The following is a 14,734-nucleotide window of genomic DNA, read 5'->3' on the forward strand; positions in this document are numbered from 1 at the left end:
AGTCTGCTCCCCGTGGATAAGGACGTGGCAGGCAGAGCAATGCCCCAAAACTCCCTCTGCCTGTGGGTTCCCGGATCCCTGTTTCCCAGGATCGGTCCAGTGAATACTGGAATTATCTGATATGTGTCAGCAGTGCCTTGGTCCAAACCGGTCGAGGCTTGGCCATTTAAATTATTCCCATGGATTTCAGGGTCGGTTTGGGGTTTATTGGGGAAAAAAAATAATATATATATAAATAAAATCCCCAGTTTGGGCCCTGGATTTTCCCCCTCCCGGGGTTTGGATGCAGAGTTTGGGTGTTTTGAGGGATTTCAGGTTGGTTTGGAAGGGGGTTTTGTTTTCTTTCGTCTGGTCAAATCATATTTAAAAGTTAAAAAGTGAATGGACTTGACTGGAACTGGAACATGTAAATCCCATGGGATGGGCTGGTGTTTGCTGGGCAAGCTCTTCCTGTTACTGGAATTCACTGGGACCAGCGGGCTCCTCTTTTCCGGTAGAAACCCTCGAATTAGGGATCTCACTCCCCTTCCAGCGTGTCTGTGCCTCCATCCACGTGCTGTCCTGAAGGATATTGTGGCAAAACTGATTCCTGGGGGGGGAGAGGGGGGGAATCTAATGTTTTATTTAAACCCAGGTTGATTTAAGTTCCTTTTCTGGTTCATTTTCCTCCTTTTCCCACCCCTCGTTTTAATCCTTTGATTCCTGGAGATAAAACATCTCCAGGATGGGCTGGGGGGGTGAGGAAAAAAATTCCCCAGTGCCTTGTTTTTGCTTTCCTTGTGTTTGTCTTCCTTCCCTGCCAAGTATTTTTGGATGAGGCAACGCAAGGGATTGGATGGACTGAGGCAAAACTGTTGCATATTTGTAGATGCAGATTAAGCTTCGGGCTGGGAGTGCTGGGATGTTCCTTCCTGCCGGGAGCCCGTCAGGGAGAATCCCCTGAACCCTCCACCAGGGCCAGGAATTCCTCAATGTCCATTTTTTTTCCCCCCCTTCCTTTTCCAAGTGTGAAGTTTAAACTTCGCCTTCCTTGGAAGTTCCTTGAAACCACTCCTGGCGGGAGGTGGATCCGCTGGGAGAGCTGAGTCCAGCCCCAGGTGGATTGCGGATGGAGAGATTGGATGAGTCTCTGTCTTGAAGGGAAAAAACTTGATTCACCTTCAACACAAAAGTTTAATCCAAGACAAAGGTTTAATCCAAGACAAAAATTGTTGGCCTCTGGCCTGGGATCCTGGGGATGGCTCCTGTGGGGAAACGTGGATGGAGAGGCTGGGAGGACCAGCCTCTGTCAGGACTGAGCACCAGGGCATTTCCTTCTCCTCTTCCTCCTCATTTCCGTGATGTTTTCCCAAGATATTCCAATTGCTGATGGACCAGACCTGTGTCTGTCCCAGACATTGTCCCTCTGTCCCCTCACAGCTCGTTCAGCTCCTCCAGGATTAAGATTTTCCTCCTTATGGCATCCCAGGCATTCCCCTTCTCCTCTTCCTCCTCCTTTCCGTGATGTTTTCCCAAGATATTCCAGCTGCTGGTGGAGCAGAGCAGTCACTGCCCCTCTGTCCCCTCACAGCCCCTCTAGTTCCTCCGGGGCTGAGTCTTTTCCCCCTCGTGGTATCCCAGGAAAGGCTGGGACGGCTCCTTCCCGCCGGGAGGCTCCTTTTCCGCCCGTGCCCGTTCCCGGGTGACCCCGACCGCGGCCGCTCCATTTTCTCCGGATCAGGCACCTGATCCCGGAGCTGCCGGAGATGACAAAATGAAGGCCGGGCGGGCAGGGCCGGGGCGGTTGCCATGGTTTTGGCCAGGGCACGTCACAGCCGCGGCCCCCACGTGACCCCGCCGTGGCTGCCGCTCCCGCCGCCCTCCCTGGGTCCCCCCGCGGTGTCCCCGAGCTGGCACCCACGGCCACGCCAAACCCTCCCGGCTGGAGCCCGGCCCAGGCTCGAGGGTGGAGCCGGGGAAGGAAAGGGAAGTGTTTTCAGGAAAGGGCCGGTTGGTCCCCGGCGCCGCTCGGATCCCCCCCTGTCCGGGCGCTTCCCGGGGTTTTTAAGGGGCTTAACGTGGCCCTGCTTTCCGTGGGGGGTTTGAGGTGGAAGTTGGAGGGGGGAGCAGACAGTGCCTGGTTCCAGCTGGGGCTGGGTCCTGCTCCAGGTGGGATTCAGTCCTTCCTTCCCCAGGGAGGGCTCAGTCCTTGTCCCAGAGCGGCTCCATCTGTCATTGGAAAGGGCTCAGCTGCTTCTTCCTGGTGCATTCCCAGCACATTCCCAGCTCTCCAGCCAGTCAGGCCTTGTCCCAGCCCAGTTACATCCCAGCTAAGAACGGCCTGAGCCGGTTCGGATCCAGGAAAAAGCTGGGAATGCTTCACCTGAGCCACTGAAATTTGAAAACCCCTCGGAGTTTGGATGCCTGGAGTTCCCAGGCTCGCTGTGCCCTCTAGAGGACGTTCCCCTACTTATTCCTTAGTTCTTTTTTCCCCACTTTCCCACCCCTAGAAATTCCTGCTGTGGGCCCAGCACTGTCGTTCCCTGGGTGGCACAGAAAACCTGGATGTCCCCTTCCCACACCCCTCCTGCCAAACGGCCCCCCCCCATCCCTGTGCTCCAAACCTTGTTCTGGAATGCTATTCCTAGCTTGAAATCCCAAATCCTGGTGCCAGAGGTGATCCAACCAGTTCTCCCACGATAATTGCAGGGAATGGGGCCAGCAGGTGGTTTGTTGTCAGGAATTCAGGTGGAAGGTGGAGCCGTCGCTCAGACCTGGAGTGTTAAAGCCAAATAAAGGAGTTAAATCCCTGGGACACGGCCAGGATTTGATGGATTCTTGATGGATGTGTCCATCTGTGTTGAGGCTGTCACAGGATTCCTGCGTTCCAAGCGGGAAATAATTCAGCAGCGTCGGAGCAGAGGGAAAATAACACCCAAAAGCGCTTAAATTTGGGTAAAGGGGTTAAAGTGGGGGTGGTCGGTGTGGGATTTCCCCTTTCAGATTCGGGAGCTCGGGTGGGAAGATCACAGACCCTTGGATCAGGGTTTCCTGCAGCCCTTCCCTGTGTGTTTGTGCCCCCATCCACAGCGAGGTGAAGCGGGAGAAGAGGGTCCCCTCCCCGGACGTCATCGTGCTGTCCGACAACGAGCCCTCCAGCCCCCGCATGAACGGGCTGACCAAAATCGCCCTCAAGGAGACCAACACCGAGGCCCTGATGGTGAGTGCGGGGCTGGGAACGCCCCCAGGGGACACCGTGGCACGTGGGGTTTCCCGGGTGGAATTGCGAGCAGGGAAGTCTTGGAGCTGTTGGTTGAAGTCTGGTTGAACTTCTGGTTCGGGCTCAGCCTCTCGGTGTTTTTTTACCTGTTTTAAAAGCTCAAAAGGGACTTTTTTAACGTGGCCCAGCACAGGTTTCCATCCAGCACCTCATGGAAGCTTTTTCACTTCTTTTGCCACTGAAAGCGGTTTTTAAAATACTCAGATATTTAAAATATTGTGGTTTTTTTTCCCCTCTGAGTTCTCCCCCCATTGAGACACGGGTGACAGTGCTGGGATTTCCTGGTGTAACTTGGGTGCTTATCCAGCTTTTCCCTCTCCCCCCATCCCTGTTTTCCATCCCCTCCCTGCAGAAGAGCAGCCCCGAGGAGCGGGAGAGGATGATCAAGCAGCTCAAGGAGGAGCTTCGGTTGGAAGAGGCAAAGCTTGTCCTGTTGAAAAAGTTGCGGCAAAGTCAAATCCAGAAGGAGACCACGGCTCAAAAGGTGGGATTTTCCTGCTTCTCCCATCTCTGGAAATGGAGGGGAGGGGCTTAAATAACGGGGGCATTCCCTGTGGAACATGAAATAAACACTCCAGTCCTTCATCAGGGAATGGTTTGGGTGAGAAGGGACCTTAAAGCTCTTCCCAAGCCCTGTCCAGCCTGGCCTTGGACACTCCCAGGGATGGGGCTTGTAGAGATTGCTGGGATAACTCAGAGGAGATCCTTGGAAGTGACAGGGAATTCCAGAGTTTGAGACCCGGGCTGTGGGAGCTGGTGGCAGATCCCAGCTCTGGGTTCCAGGTCAGGGTTCCAGGTCTGGGTTCCAGGTCTGGGTTCCAGGTCTGGGTTCCAGGTCTGGGTTCCAGGTCTGGGTTCCAGCTCTTCCACCAGTGAGTCTGCACTGAGCTGCACATCCCCCAGAGCAATCCAGGCAGGATTTACTCAGCCTTCCCACCCTGATTCCCTTTTCCCGTCCTCCTCTTCCCACTCCTCATCCCACACACCCCGGGGGGCTTTGGGGTGGGGAGGGGGAGCTGTTTGCAGCACAAACCATCCCAGAAAGAAAGGCTGGGGGTTTCTTTTTTTGGGCAGAGCTTTTTTCCCTGGGCTGCTCCCTGCTGGAGGTGGAGGTGGCAGGAGAAGAGCAGAGGGATTTGGGATGTGAGGGGGTGGGAACCCCCCACGCTGCTCTGGAGCCTAAATTCCAAATACCTGTAACAATGGCAACGACCCCATTTCGTGTGGCAGCGAGGGCTGCTGGGATTTTGGGGGGATTTTGGGAGTGGGAGGGGGTGGGGAGGCAACTCCTGGTACTGCTTTGGGGGAGGGGGGTGGTGTTGGCGTCTTCTCCCGGAATTCCAAGTGCTCCAGGAGGTGGGATCAAAGCTAAGACCGAGGAGCTCTGGGTGTTCCAACTGAGCAGGGGGGAGCAGATCCCAAACTTCTCCACTTCCAGAGGCTTCTTCCCGAGCTCTTCCCCGCTTTGCCCGGTGCTGGAGCGCGGTGGGGGCAGGTGGGGGAAGGCTGAGGTGGGCCCTGGGCTGGCACAGCTGAGCCAGAGCTGCCCTGGCTGGATGATGAACTCGTGGATTTTCCTGCTCCGACCTCGTCCCTCCTTCCCTGCTTCCCTCCCAGCCTGCATGTGGAGACGCCCGGAGGGCTGGGGGAGGGGGAGCCTTGGAGGGTTCTCTTGCCGAGGCTCCAGGAGATGGAACTCTTTTCCCCCCCGCCCAATTCCCTGCTGTAATTCCTGCTTCCACCCTTATTCCTCTGCTTTCTCTCTGGTTTTTCCTCTTCCAGCCCGCTGGTTCCTCTGGGAGTGCTGTCACCCCTCCGCCCTTGGTGCGGGGACCACAGAGTGTTCCTGCTGGGAAACCCTCCCTCCAGGTCAGTGGGGCGGGAAGGCTCCCAGGAACGAGGGCCCCCCGGAGCACAGGGGGCAGGGAAAACATTCCCAGCCCCTTCATTCCCTGGAGCCAGGGGGGAGTTCCCTCTTGGAACTCCCACGGCCCCACTCGGAGCTTTGTGATGGGATGGGAGGTGGAAACAGTTCCCATGAGCTTCGTTTTTCCGGCTGATCATCCCAGTCCACCCTGCTGATAATTTTCCTGGGAGAAGGAATTCTGGCAGCCAGATGTTTTTGGGGCAGCCTCCAGAGGCTGAATTAGGGGGATGAGCTGGAAGAGCTGAGGGAATCCCAGGATTCTCTCTTGGCTTCGTGGCTGGATGGCACACAGGGGCTGGAAAGATCCTGGTTCAGGCTCAGTTAATTGTTGGGAATCCTTGGGAGAGGGGGAAAAAAGGAGGAGTCACTTGGCATCTGTCGACTTCATCGTCCTCTGGAACCCAGTGACTCGTTTTGCTTCTGGATTTCAAACATTCCTGGGTGTTTGGTTGGAACCAAATTCCCAAACTGCTTCAGCTCGGAGTGTTTTCCCCTGGGAAAAGGCAGTTCTTCACCTGGAGATCCCCTGGAATTCCAGACCCGAGGGAAGGGGGGGCTTTGCTCCCCATGGAGGAGACATTCCCGAACCAGAGCAGTGTGCCAGCTGGAGGAATCTCTTCCTTGAGGCTGTTTCCTTGGATTCAGGCAGCACTTCCAGAGGAACTGGACCAGGAGTTAAACCTTCAACCAGGGAAACTTGGACAGAACAGGGACCTGGGAGCTAAAAATCCCAAAATTGAGCTTGTTCTGCCTAATTTGTGGTGTTTGGGTGCCTTAACCCACACACACACTTTTGCTTGAGTGGGAAAAGGGCTCATTCCTGTGGGAAGGAGGCTGAGGGAACATTTGGGAGTCAGTTGGAAAGGGATAAAACTTCCCACCTACTCAGGGGAGTTGGAGATTCTCTGCTCTTTGTTTCCAGAGGATGCTCAGGTTGGGAAGGAGGGGAGCAGGAGGGAATTCTGAGCATTGCAAACCTTGGGCAGCACATTCCCAGAAACTCCTTTAGGCTGATTCCTTCTCTTTTCCATGATTTTTTTTTTCCTAAAGCTTTCCCATTTTCCTGCCTTTTTTTTTCCTTCCCAATCCACTCACTTCCTCCACCTTCTCCCCAAATCCAGCAGTCTGTATTCCCCATTTCCCCCTCTTCCCAACACTCTTTTTCCCATTGCTTGGGGGGGGGGTTGTTTTGTTTTTTGGGGTTGTTTTTTTTGGACACTCAGTGCACCAAATCCAGCCTGGCCACCTCCTGCCCTCCAGCTTTTCCATTGCCTCCACGCTCCACCCGTCCCCCCAGCCCAGGAGTGACTGTTCCCTCTTTTCCAGACCTCTTCCACGCGGATACCGGGCACTGTGATCCCTCCTCCCTTGGTCAGGGGAGGGCAACAGGCGTCTTCCAAGCTGGGAACTCAGCAGAACACGCAGATTGTGATGCCCCCCCTGGTCCGAGGGGCCCAGGTGAGTGTTGGCCTTGATCCTTCCCTTCCCAATCCACGGGAACTCTTTTTTTCCCCCCCCTTTCCAGCAGCTTCCCATCCCGTCTTTTCCTCCTCTCGTTCAGCTGCTCTGCAGTGATGGGATTAAGGATGGGAAATAAAACCCTCGTTGTGAGAAATAACTTCCCTAACCAATGGCTTTGAAATGAGACTCCACATTGGGGAAGGAGTTTGACTGGGAAACTTGGGAATTCTGGGCCATGAGGAGGTTGTGGAAGGAGTTTTGCTGGGAAATGCAGGGTTTTTTTGGCCATAAGGTGGTGGCCTCATGTCCAAGCATCTCCTGCCATGTTTTCCGGGATTAAGGGGGGAAAAAAAAACCACATTCTGAGGAACAACTTCCCTAACTAGCACCCTTACAGTGAAACAGGTGTAAAACTCCAGGTTGTGGAAGGAGTTTCACTTGGAAACTCGGGATTTTTTTGGCCTCGTGTCCGAGCTCCTCCTCGTCCTCCTCACGTCCCGTGTTTAATTTTGGGAGGGAAAGGGCAGAACCCCCCCGTGGTGACAGGGATGCCACTCCCAGGCTCCCTCCACCCTCCTCTCCTGGCCTCATTCCCGCTCTGCCGTGCCCCGCAGCAGATCCACACGATCCGGCAGCACTCCAGCACGGGGCCGCCCCCGCTGCTCCTGGCGCCGCGGGCGTCGGTGCCCAGCGTGCAGATCCAGGGCCAGAGGATCATCCAGCAGGGCCTGATCCGCGTGGCCAACGTCCCCAACACCAGCCTGCTCGTCAACATCCCGCAGGTGAGTCCCCCCCCTCCTGCTCTGGGGGTGAATTCCTGGGATGGTTTGGGTTGGAAGGGCCTTAAATCCCGTCCGGTGCCGCTCCCCGCCCTGGGCAGGGGCACCTCCTGCTGCCCCGGGTTGCTCCAGCCTGGCCTTGGACACTTCTCCACAGCTTCTCTGGGAAACCTATCCCAGCCCCTTCCCTGCCCTCCCAGGGAGGAATTCCTTCCCAGTATCCCATTTATCCCTGCCCTCTGGTGCTGGGAAACCATTCCCTTTTGGCCCTGGAAAGGGCTCTCAGGTCTCCCAGGAGCCTTCCCTTCTCCAACTCTCCCTGTCTCCAACCCTGGGATCACCCCACTGGCTCATTCCAAATGGGAAGAGCTGCTCCAGCACCGAAACACAGGATTAAATTGACCTAAAGTAGAGGAAAAAAAAAACCAAAAAACCTTTCTCCTGAGGAACACTGAATGTTACCTGGGAAGCTTCGAGGTGCTCCAGCCCTTGGAGCATCTCCCTCACCCTAGCAATGAAAACACCCGTTCCAGAAGGTGGGGAAGAGAAACACAAAGCCAGAAAAGTGACTTTTGGGCCCTTGTTTGTATTTGGTGCTTTGGTGTGAGGTTGTCCTTTAGAACCCCCACGGATGGTGGTCGCAGCTCCACCGTTCCAGTGACCCCATTACCGGCACCCACCTCCAGAAAAACCCTTCCAAGGCCAGGTTTTGCCCCGGTCCCGCTCCCATCACCCCCCCCAACCCCTCTTCCCAGCGTGGAAACCCCTGCCTGGGGGCTGAGCCGTGCCCCTTTTCCTCCCCCCCAGGCGTCCCCCACGTCCATCAAGGGCTCTGCGGTGAGCTCGGCGCAGGCCAACCCCGCCGGCCCCGGCGCGGCCCTGGGCGGCTCCGGCGAGTCCCCGGCCAGCAGGCAGGCGGCCGCCAAGCTGGCCCTGAGGAAGCAGCTGGAGAAGACGCTGCTGGAGATCCCTCCCCCCAAACCCCCCGCCCCGGAGATGAACTTCCTGCCCAGCGCCGCCAACAACGAGTTCATCTACCTGGTGGGCTTGGAGGAGGTGGTGCAGAACTTGCTGGAAACCCAAGGTGAGGGAGCGGCCAGTTCCTCGTGGGGTGGGGGGGGGGGTCGGGAGAGGAGTGTTCCCACCCGGATTTGGGCTTGGAGTCGGGCAGGGATGAGCTCCAGGGGCTGCAGGATTGAGTTGTCACGTTCCGGGCGAATGTGTGGGGCGCTTCCTTTGGTGAGTGACCATCCACATCTCCGGCTGGGGTTCAGGATTACGTCCCCGAGGGCTCGGAGGGTTGATTTCCCAGTTTTCAGCGAGCTGTGCTTGTGTTGGAGGGTTGGTTTTCCGGATTTTGGTGACTGCTGGTTATTCCCTGTGGGCTGGAGAGTCCATATCTCGTTTATTCAGTGCCAGCCCTGCCGTGTCCCCGAGGGATGTGGGGTCGATTCCCAGTTTTCAATGCCAGCCCTGCCGTGTGTTGGGGTGTCAGTCCCGTGTCTCGGTGTTTCCAGGGGATTATGGGGTTGATTCCCGTGTTTCAGTGCCACCCCACTGTGTCCCCAAGGGGTGCAGGGTTGACTGCCATCCCCGCTGTGTCCCCAGGCAAGGTGCTGGTGGCCGCGGCGTCGCGCGAGCCCTTCGTGTGCGCGCAGTGCCAGACGGACTTCACGTGCCGCTGGCGGGAGGAGAAGAACGGCACCATCATGTGCGAGACCTGCATGACCTCCAACCAGAAGAAGGCCCTGAAGGCCGAGCACACGAACCGCCTCAAGGCCGCCTTCGTCAAGGCCCTGCAGCAGGAGCAGGAGATCGAGCAGCGCATCCTGCAGCAAACAGCCCCCCCGGGGCAGCCCAAGGCCGAGCCCCTCGTGCAGCACCACTCGCTCAAGCAGGTTTGGAGCCCGCCCTGGGGGGCACAGGAGCCTTTTGGGGGGGCCCTGGTGGAGGAGGGGGGGAAAAGGGGTCCTGCAAAATCCGTCCCGGGTTGGTTTTAGAGGGAACTGATCGTGGGGACCCTGTGGTGGATTGGGTGGGAAAGGGCCTCATCCTGGGGGGAGGTGGTCAGGAGGGGAATGGGAGCCTTGGGATTGTCCAGGGGAGATGCAAATAACACTGTCACAACCTGTATGTATTTACTGCTATTCATATATTATATATTCCTGTGGGGTTTAAAAATGTAGTTTATAACGGGTATGTGAAGTATATGAAAGTATAAAAATATGTGCATGCACATAAAATACTTATAAATTTATACTATTATTTTCTATTACCTGATATTTTATATGTTTATTATTATTGTATATATTGTGCATTATACCCTTATAGGTTATATATATATACGTTATATATGTTATTCTATAGTTAATACATATTATATAATTAATATCATATATAATATGTGTTTATTATATTTGTTTATTATATACTACAATTATTACATCATATACTATTAATAGATAATAGCATGTTGGTAATATAATTATATTAATATATTAATAATTAATATTAATATAATATATTGATAATCTATTAATCATATATTATAGTATTAATATTTATTATATTATTAGTAATAATTTATTGGTAATTAACATGGTAAGAATGTGTTTATTATATAATAGTTATATGAAAAAATGACCCTCAACAAAACATAAATCCTGCCACAAATCCCAGAGTCCCGGGATGGTTTGGGTTGGAAGGGCCTTGGGGATAATCCGGATAACCCAGAACTGGGGAGCTGAATTCCAGAGCCGGGGCCAAAAAGGCTTCCAGGCCTGACCCCCCCCTTGTTGTCCCCTGTGTTGCAGAGTTCCAGCCAGATGTCCCGAGGGGCGGGAGCCTCACGGGGGGTCCTGCACAGCTTCAGCCCGTCCCCCAAACTGCAGAGCCCCTCGGCCTCCCTGGGCAGCCGGCCCGGCAAACACGTGGAGCGCTCGGGCGGCAAGGGCAGCGCGGCCGCCTGGAAGAAAACCCCCCTGAGCACGGGTAAGGGCTGCCCTGCTGCCTCCCCTGCTCCTGTTCATCCCTGTTCACCCCCAAACCTTCCCAGGGATGGGGAAGGGCTGCCCTGCTGCCTCCCCTGCTCCTGCTCACCCCTGTTCACCCCCAAACCTTCCCAGGGATGGATGGGGAAGGGCTCCCCTGCTGCCTCCCCTGCTCCTGATCCCCACCCAGCCTTCCCAGGGATTTGGGGGGAGGGTGTTTTCCCTGGGGGATCCCTGCAGATGCTGAGCGTTCGCTCCTTGGGGGGGGTCTGTCCTCTTCAAGTGGTGCCACCCAGGGGATGAAACCAAACAAATCCTCCTGTTTTCTTCATTTATTGCTCAGCTGAAGGGATGTGAAAGTCCAGCCTTTGATCCCTGAGTCCCTGTCTACATCCAGCGCTCCAGGGGTTCTGTCCTCTGTTTCTGGGGGTTTAATTAAATGCTTTAATTTTCACCGGTGTTTCGTCTTTGCTGGTAGCACCCAGTAAATAAGTGGGTTTGTTCCAGCTCAGGCTCCAGCACATCCCCACTGGAATATTTCAGATTCCCCTAGGAATATTTCCAGCATCCTCAGGATCTGGAATCGCCCTCTAAAGCTGTTCTTGGAACAGGTGGGAATCATAAATTCTAACCTGGCCACAGCTGTCGGACCCTCACACTCCGTGCCCAGTGCCCCATTCCCGGGGGGATTCGCTGGGGGGGTTGTGCCTCGTGTCCGTGTCATTCCATGACTCCTTTTCTCCCTTCTCCTCCCGCCATCCCCAGGTGGGGCTTTGCCCTTCGTCAGTCCCAGCTTAGCCGTGCACAAATCGGCCTCGGCCGTGGACCGGCAGCGCGAGTATCTGCTGGATATGATCCCGCCCCGCTCCATCCCACAGTCGGCCACGTGGAAATAATGCCCGGCAAGACTTTGTCCTGTTTCTGCCATCCTTTTTATACCACAGTTCCGTGGAATCTGCTTTAATCCCAGCTGGATACGCCCCAGGCTTTCTAGGATGCAAGAAGACCACTCCTCATCCCACCGAGTGCCGCCGTCCCTGCCGAGAGAAGCGACCCCCCCGCGGGTCCCGGGTTCCGATGGAGGCTGGCAGGGAGGGGAAGGATTCCTTCATATGTTTTTTTTTTTTGGCTTTCTGTATTTAGTTTGGATTTTTTTCCGTCACCAGCACAAAGGACTCAGTGACTTCTCTGCCTTTGGGTTCGTTCCCGGCGACAAACCCGGCGCCAGGTCGCGCTCCAGCGTGGAATTGGGGGCCAGGAGAGAGGAATCCCAGCCCCATCCTGCATTTAGTGAGCCGAGTTCGTGGCTGCTCCTCTCCTCCCTGCCCCTCCTCCAGCCAGGAAGGGAGTCTACACATCCTGATATTCCCAAAATCCCCCCCTGGTGATGACAAGCTAACGATAAATAAGTGCAGACTCCGATTCCAGTTGAGTACGGTCCTTTTCCCGAGGGATTGGCTGCCACCAAAACTTGGTCTGGTAGGTGGGAACCACGCAGGAGTCTCTCACTTTTGTTGGATTCTGTTTGGAATAGACTTTTGGAACCGTTGGTAGTTTAAAAACCTAATTTACTGACTAGACAAAACCTTTGTTGGGTCTTTCTAATTCAGCGAAGAGCAGTTGGGCCTTTCCTACGTCCCCGGAGACTCCGAAGTGAAACCGTTTGGGATAATTTTCCTTTTGGAGGGGTTTTGGGTTTTTTTTGTTGTTGTTGTTGGTTTTTTTGTTTTTTTGGTTTTTTTTGGGTTTTTTGTTTTGTTTCTCTTGTTGTTTGGAGGAGTATTACTCAAAAGAATAGGAATCCCAGGAGCTGCATGCAATCAGGGAGAGCGGGAGGCGCCGGCAGATCCTCCCTCTGGTGATTCCCACCGGGAATTCCGGCCCTTCCCAGCGCGTTTTGGGTGGGGGGTGCTCTGTGATTTCCCCTTCCGAGTTCTTCCAGGCATCCCAAGCATGCTCCTCTATCCATCACCCATCCCGCTTTGGGTGGAGCTTCAGGGCCGTTTTTTTTGGTCGATCCCAAAAACCCGTCAGGTCCGGTTTTTCGGTTGGTTTTCGTTCCTCATCCTCCTCCTCTGTGCTTCTCCCGGGTTTTCCAGTTGAATTGAAGTGGCAGAATTCCATGCCTTACGACTTGTTGTTGCATATCAGTGCTGGAAAGAAGTGCTGATAAGAATTATTTGGGAAATTCTATATATATATAATCTATATATCTATATATAAAAAAAAAAAAAAAAAAGGGGGGGAGGGGGTTCCGTCGGAGCCGAGTTTATTTTCGTAGCAGTCGCCGGGAGATCGAAAACTTGAAGCCAAGAATTCCTTAGGGTCGTCCCCCTCGGATCTGCCCATGGCGTAGTGACAGAATTCCAGCCTTTCCCCCCTCCCCTCTGTTTTTCCCTGCCGGGTGAAGATCAAGATTTAGGGATTTTTTTCCCTAACCTCTTTTGAGCAGCCTTGAAAACCCCCCCTCGTTTTCCAAACTGGGATTTGTCGCTGGATAAAGCCCCGGAATTCCAATTTTCCAGAGGGGATCTGAAGAACTAAAGGGGATGGACGGGGAATTGGGGTGAAATCAGAAGGTTTCTGGTTGTTCCAGGCTGGTTTGGGTTGGGAATGTGGAGGGAGAACTGGAGTGCATTTGCCTTTTCCACTTGATATTCCGGGAAAGTTTCAGTTCCTTCCCTGCTTGGAATTTTTTTGGTTGTTTTTTGGGGGATTTTCTTTTTTTCCCCCCCCTTCTCCTCTGACGAATTCCTGCGTTTTCTCCTCGTGTTTTGATCACTGTTGAATCCCCTGGTAAAGTTTGTTTGGTTAAAAAAAAAACAAGGAAAACTCCTCAAAATCCAAAAGCTTTTTTTTTGGAAGGGGGAAAACCTGGGCAACTTCCCAATTGATTTCCAGTGGTGGGGGACAACTTCTGGGGTGAAAAAAAAAAAAAAACAAAAAAACAAACAGGGAGTGAAAGAGGGGGCAAAAGGGTGAAAATATAAAAAATATCAAATTAAATGTTGCAAAAGCGGTGTCAAAACCGGTTCGGGTCCCACCAGCTCGGGTGCTCGGAAATGGGAATTTCAGCCCAATCCGGAGGAATTAAAAGAAGCCTTAAAAGAATCAGGAATATTTCGGTTTTAAGGTTTGGAAACCGAAAAGCAAAACCAGGTTTGTATGTCCGGGCTTAAGAGCGTTGGATCCCGAATTTCTTTTGCGTCTAATTTAATATATAAAACCCCCAAAACACTGTTTGAGGGGTTGGGGAAGGTTTTGATTTTGAAGGGGAAGGGGAAAAAGCCCCGGAATGCAGCGGGGAACGAGGCCGTCGGGATTCCAGGCGGTCCCGGTGACTCGAGGGGTTCGTTCCGTGGTATCCCAGTTTCTGGCCAGCTTCTGGATCAGTCTGGGAAGGGCTGGAGTGGATCCATCCATGTGTGAATCCCCTCTGGGGGCCAGAGCTCCGTGTGGACTCGGGTGTCGTGGGCCTGGGCTCAGCCAGGCTGGAATAGTTGTTCAAACACTTCAATACAGGTTTTTTTTTTCCCAAACCTCCTCCTCATCCTCCTGTTCTCCTTTTCTGCCGGAAGAAACCCCACAAAACGTGGGGGAAAAACGCCAAAAAAAATCCCAGTGAACGGGATATTCCATCAGGGGTCTGCCCTGGAGGGGAAATCCTTGGGAACTGTGGAGGAAAAGGGGGGTGGTTAGACACAAACTTAGGGACAAATCTTGGGTTTATTCCTACTGCTGTTGTTGCCTTTGGGATCCCTGGGTTCCCTGAGAGCTTTGGGATCCCTGAATCCCTGAGGGCTTTGGGATCCCTGAATTCCCTGAGGGCTTTGGGATCCCTGAATTTCCTGAGGGCTTTGGGATTCTTTAATCCCCTGAGGGCTCCTGGATGTGCCAGGAATCACCTCCTGGAGTGGCACGCCTGGAACACCCTCTGGGGGGAATATCCAGCCTCATATCCCATTTTCCTGCCCCTCCAACTGCTTCGCTGCATGAGCTGCTCCGGGGGGGCTCCGGCTCCCGCCTCTCCTGGGGAGAGGGATCGAGGGATTCCCGCAAAGCCATAAAGAAAAAACAAAACAAAACAAAACAAAACAAAGCCTCTCTCGGCGACGTCGCGACGACGGGAATTTTCTAAAGCCAGTGACTGAATAATGGGAAACGACTGTTGTACTTTAGATTTTAGCATCTTGTGAAATAAAACCCCGGATTTTCATTGGAAACCCGTGTTGGAATTTTGGGAGCCGTGTGGTTTTTCTTGGATTTCATTCCATTTTATATATATATATATATATATATATATATATATATATATATA

At 53.7% G+C, this 14,734-nt stretch overlaps 1 protein-coding gene across 4 annotated transcripts in view; it reads left to right on the forward strand.

Moving 5' to 3' along the window:
• GATAD2A (GATA zinc finger domain containing 2A) overlaps positions 1-13,242 on the forward strand; it is a 25,498-nt gene extending 12,256 nt beyond the window's left edge. Inside the window, exons 4-12 of one of the 4 annotated variants that reach the window (XM_027910223.1) lie at positions 3,070-3,199; positions 3,612-3,743; positions 5,042-5,128; positions 6,513-6,644; positions 7,262-7,429; positions 8,234-8,510; positions 9,035-9,324; positions 10,240-10,417; positions 11,182-13,242. In XM_027910223.1, coding sequence (XP_027766024.1) covers positions 3,070-3,199; positions 3,612-3,743; positions 5,042-5,128; positions 6,513-6,644; positions 7,262-7,429; positions 8,234-8,510; positions 9,035-9,324; positions 10,240-10,417; positions 11,182-11,312 — 1,525 coding nt within the window. In that variant the 3' untranslated portion in view covers positions 11,313-13,242. The remainder of the gene's footprint in view (positions 1-3,069; positions 3,200-3,611; positions 3,744-5,041; positions 5,129-6,512; positions 6,645-7,261; positions 7,430-8,233; positions 8,511-9,034; positions 9,325-10,239; positions 10,418-11,181) is intronic. The other 3 variants (XM_027910220.1, XM_027910221.1, XM_027910222.1) reach the window with 3 other exon arrangements.
• The last annotated feature ends 1,492 nt before the right edge of the window (positions 13,243-14,734 follow it).

Source organism: Empidonax traillii, unplaced genomic scaffold, assembly GCF_003031625.1.
Source record: "Empidonax traillii isolate 1590-97213 ecotype Southwest subspecies unplaced genomic scaffold, ASM303162v1 scaffold2956:size29659, whole genome shotgun sequence".
In the NCBI taxonomy this organism is placed as follows: domain Eukaryota; kingdom Metazoa; phylum Chordata; class Aves; order Passeriformes; family Tyrannidae; genus Empidonax; species Empidonax traillii.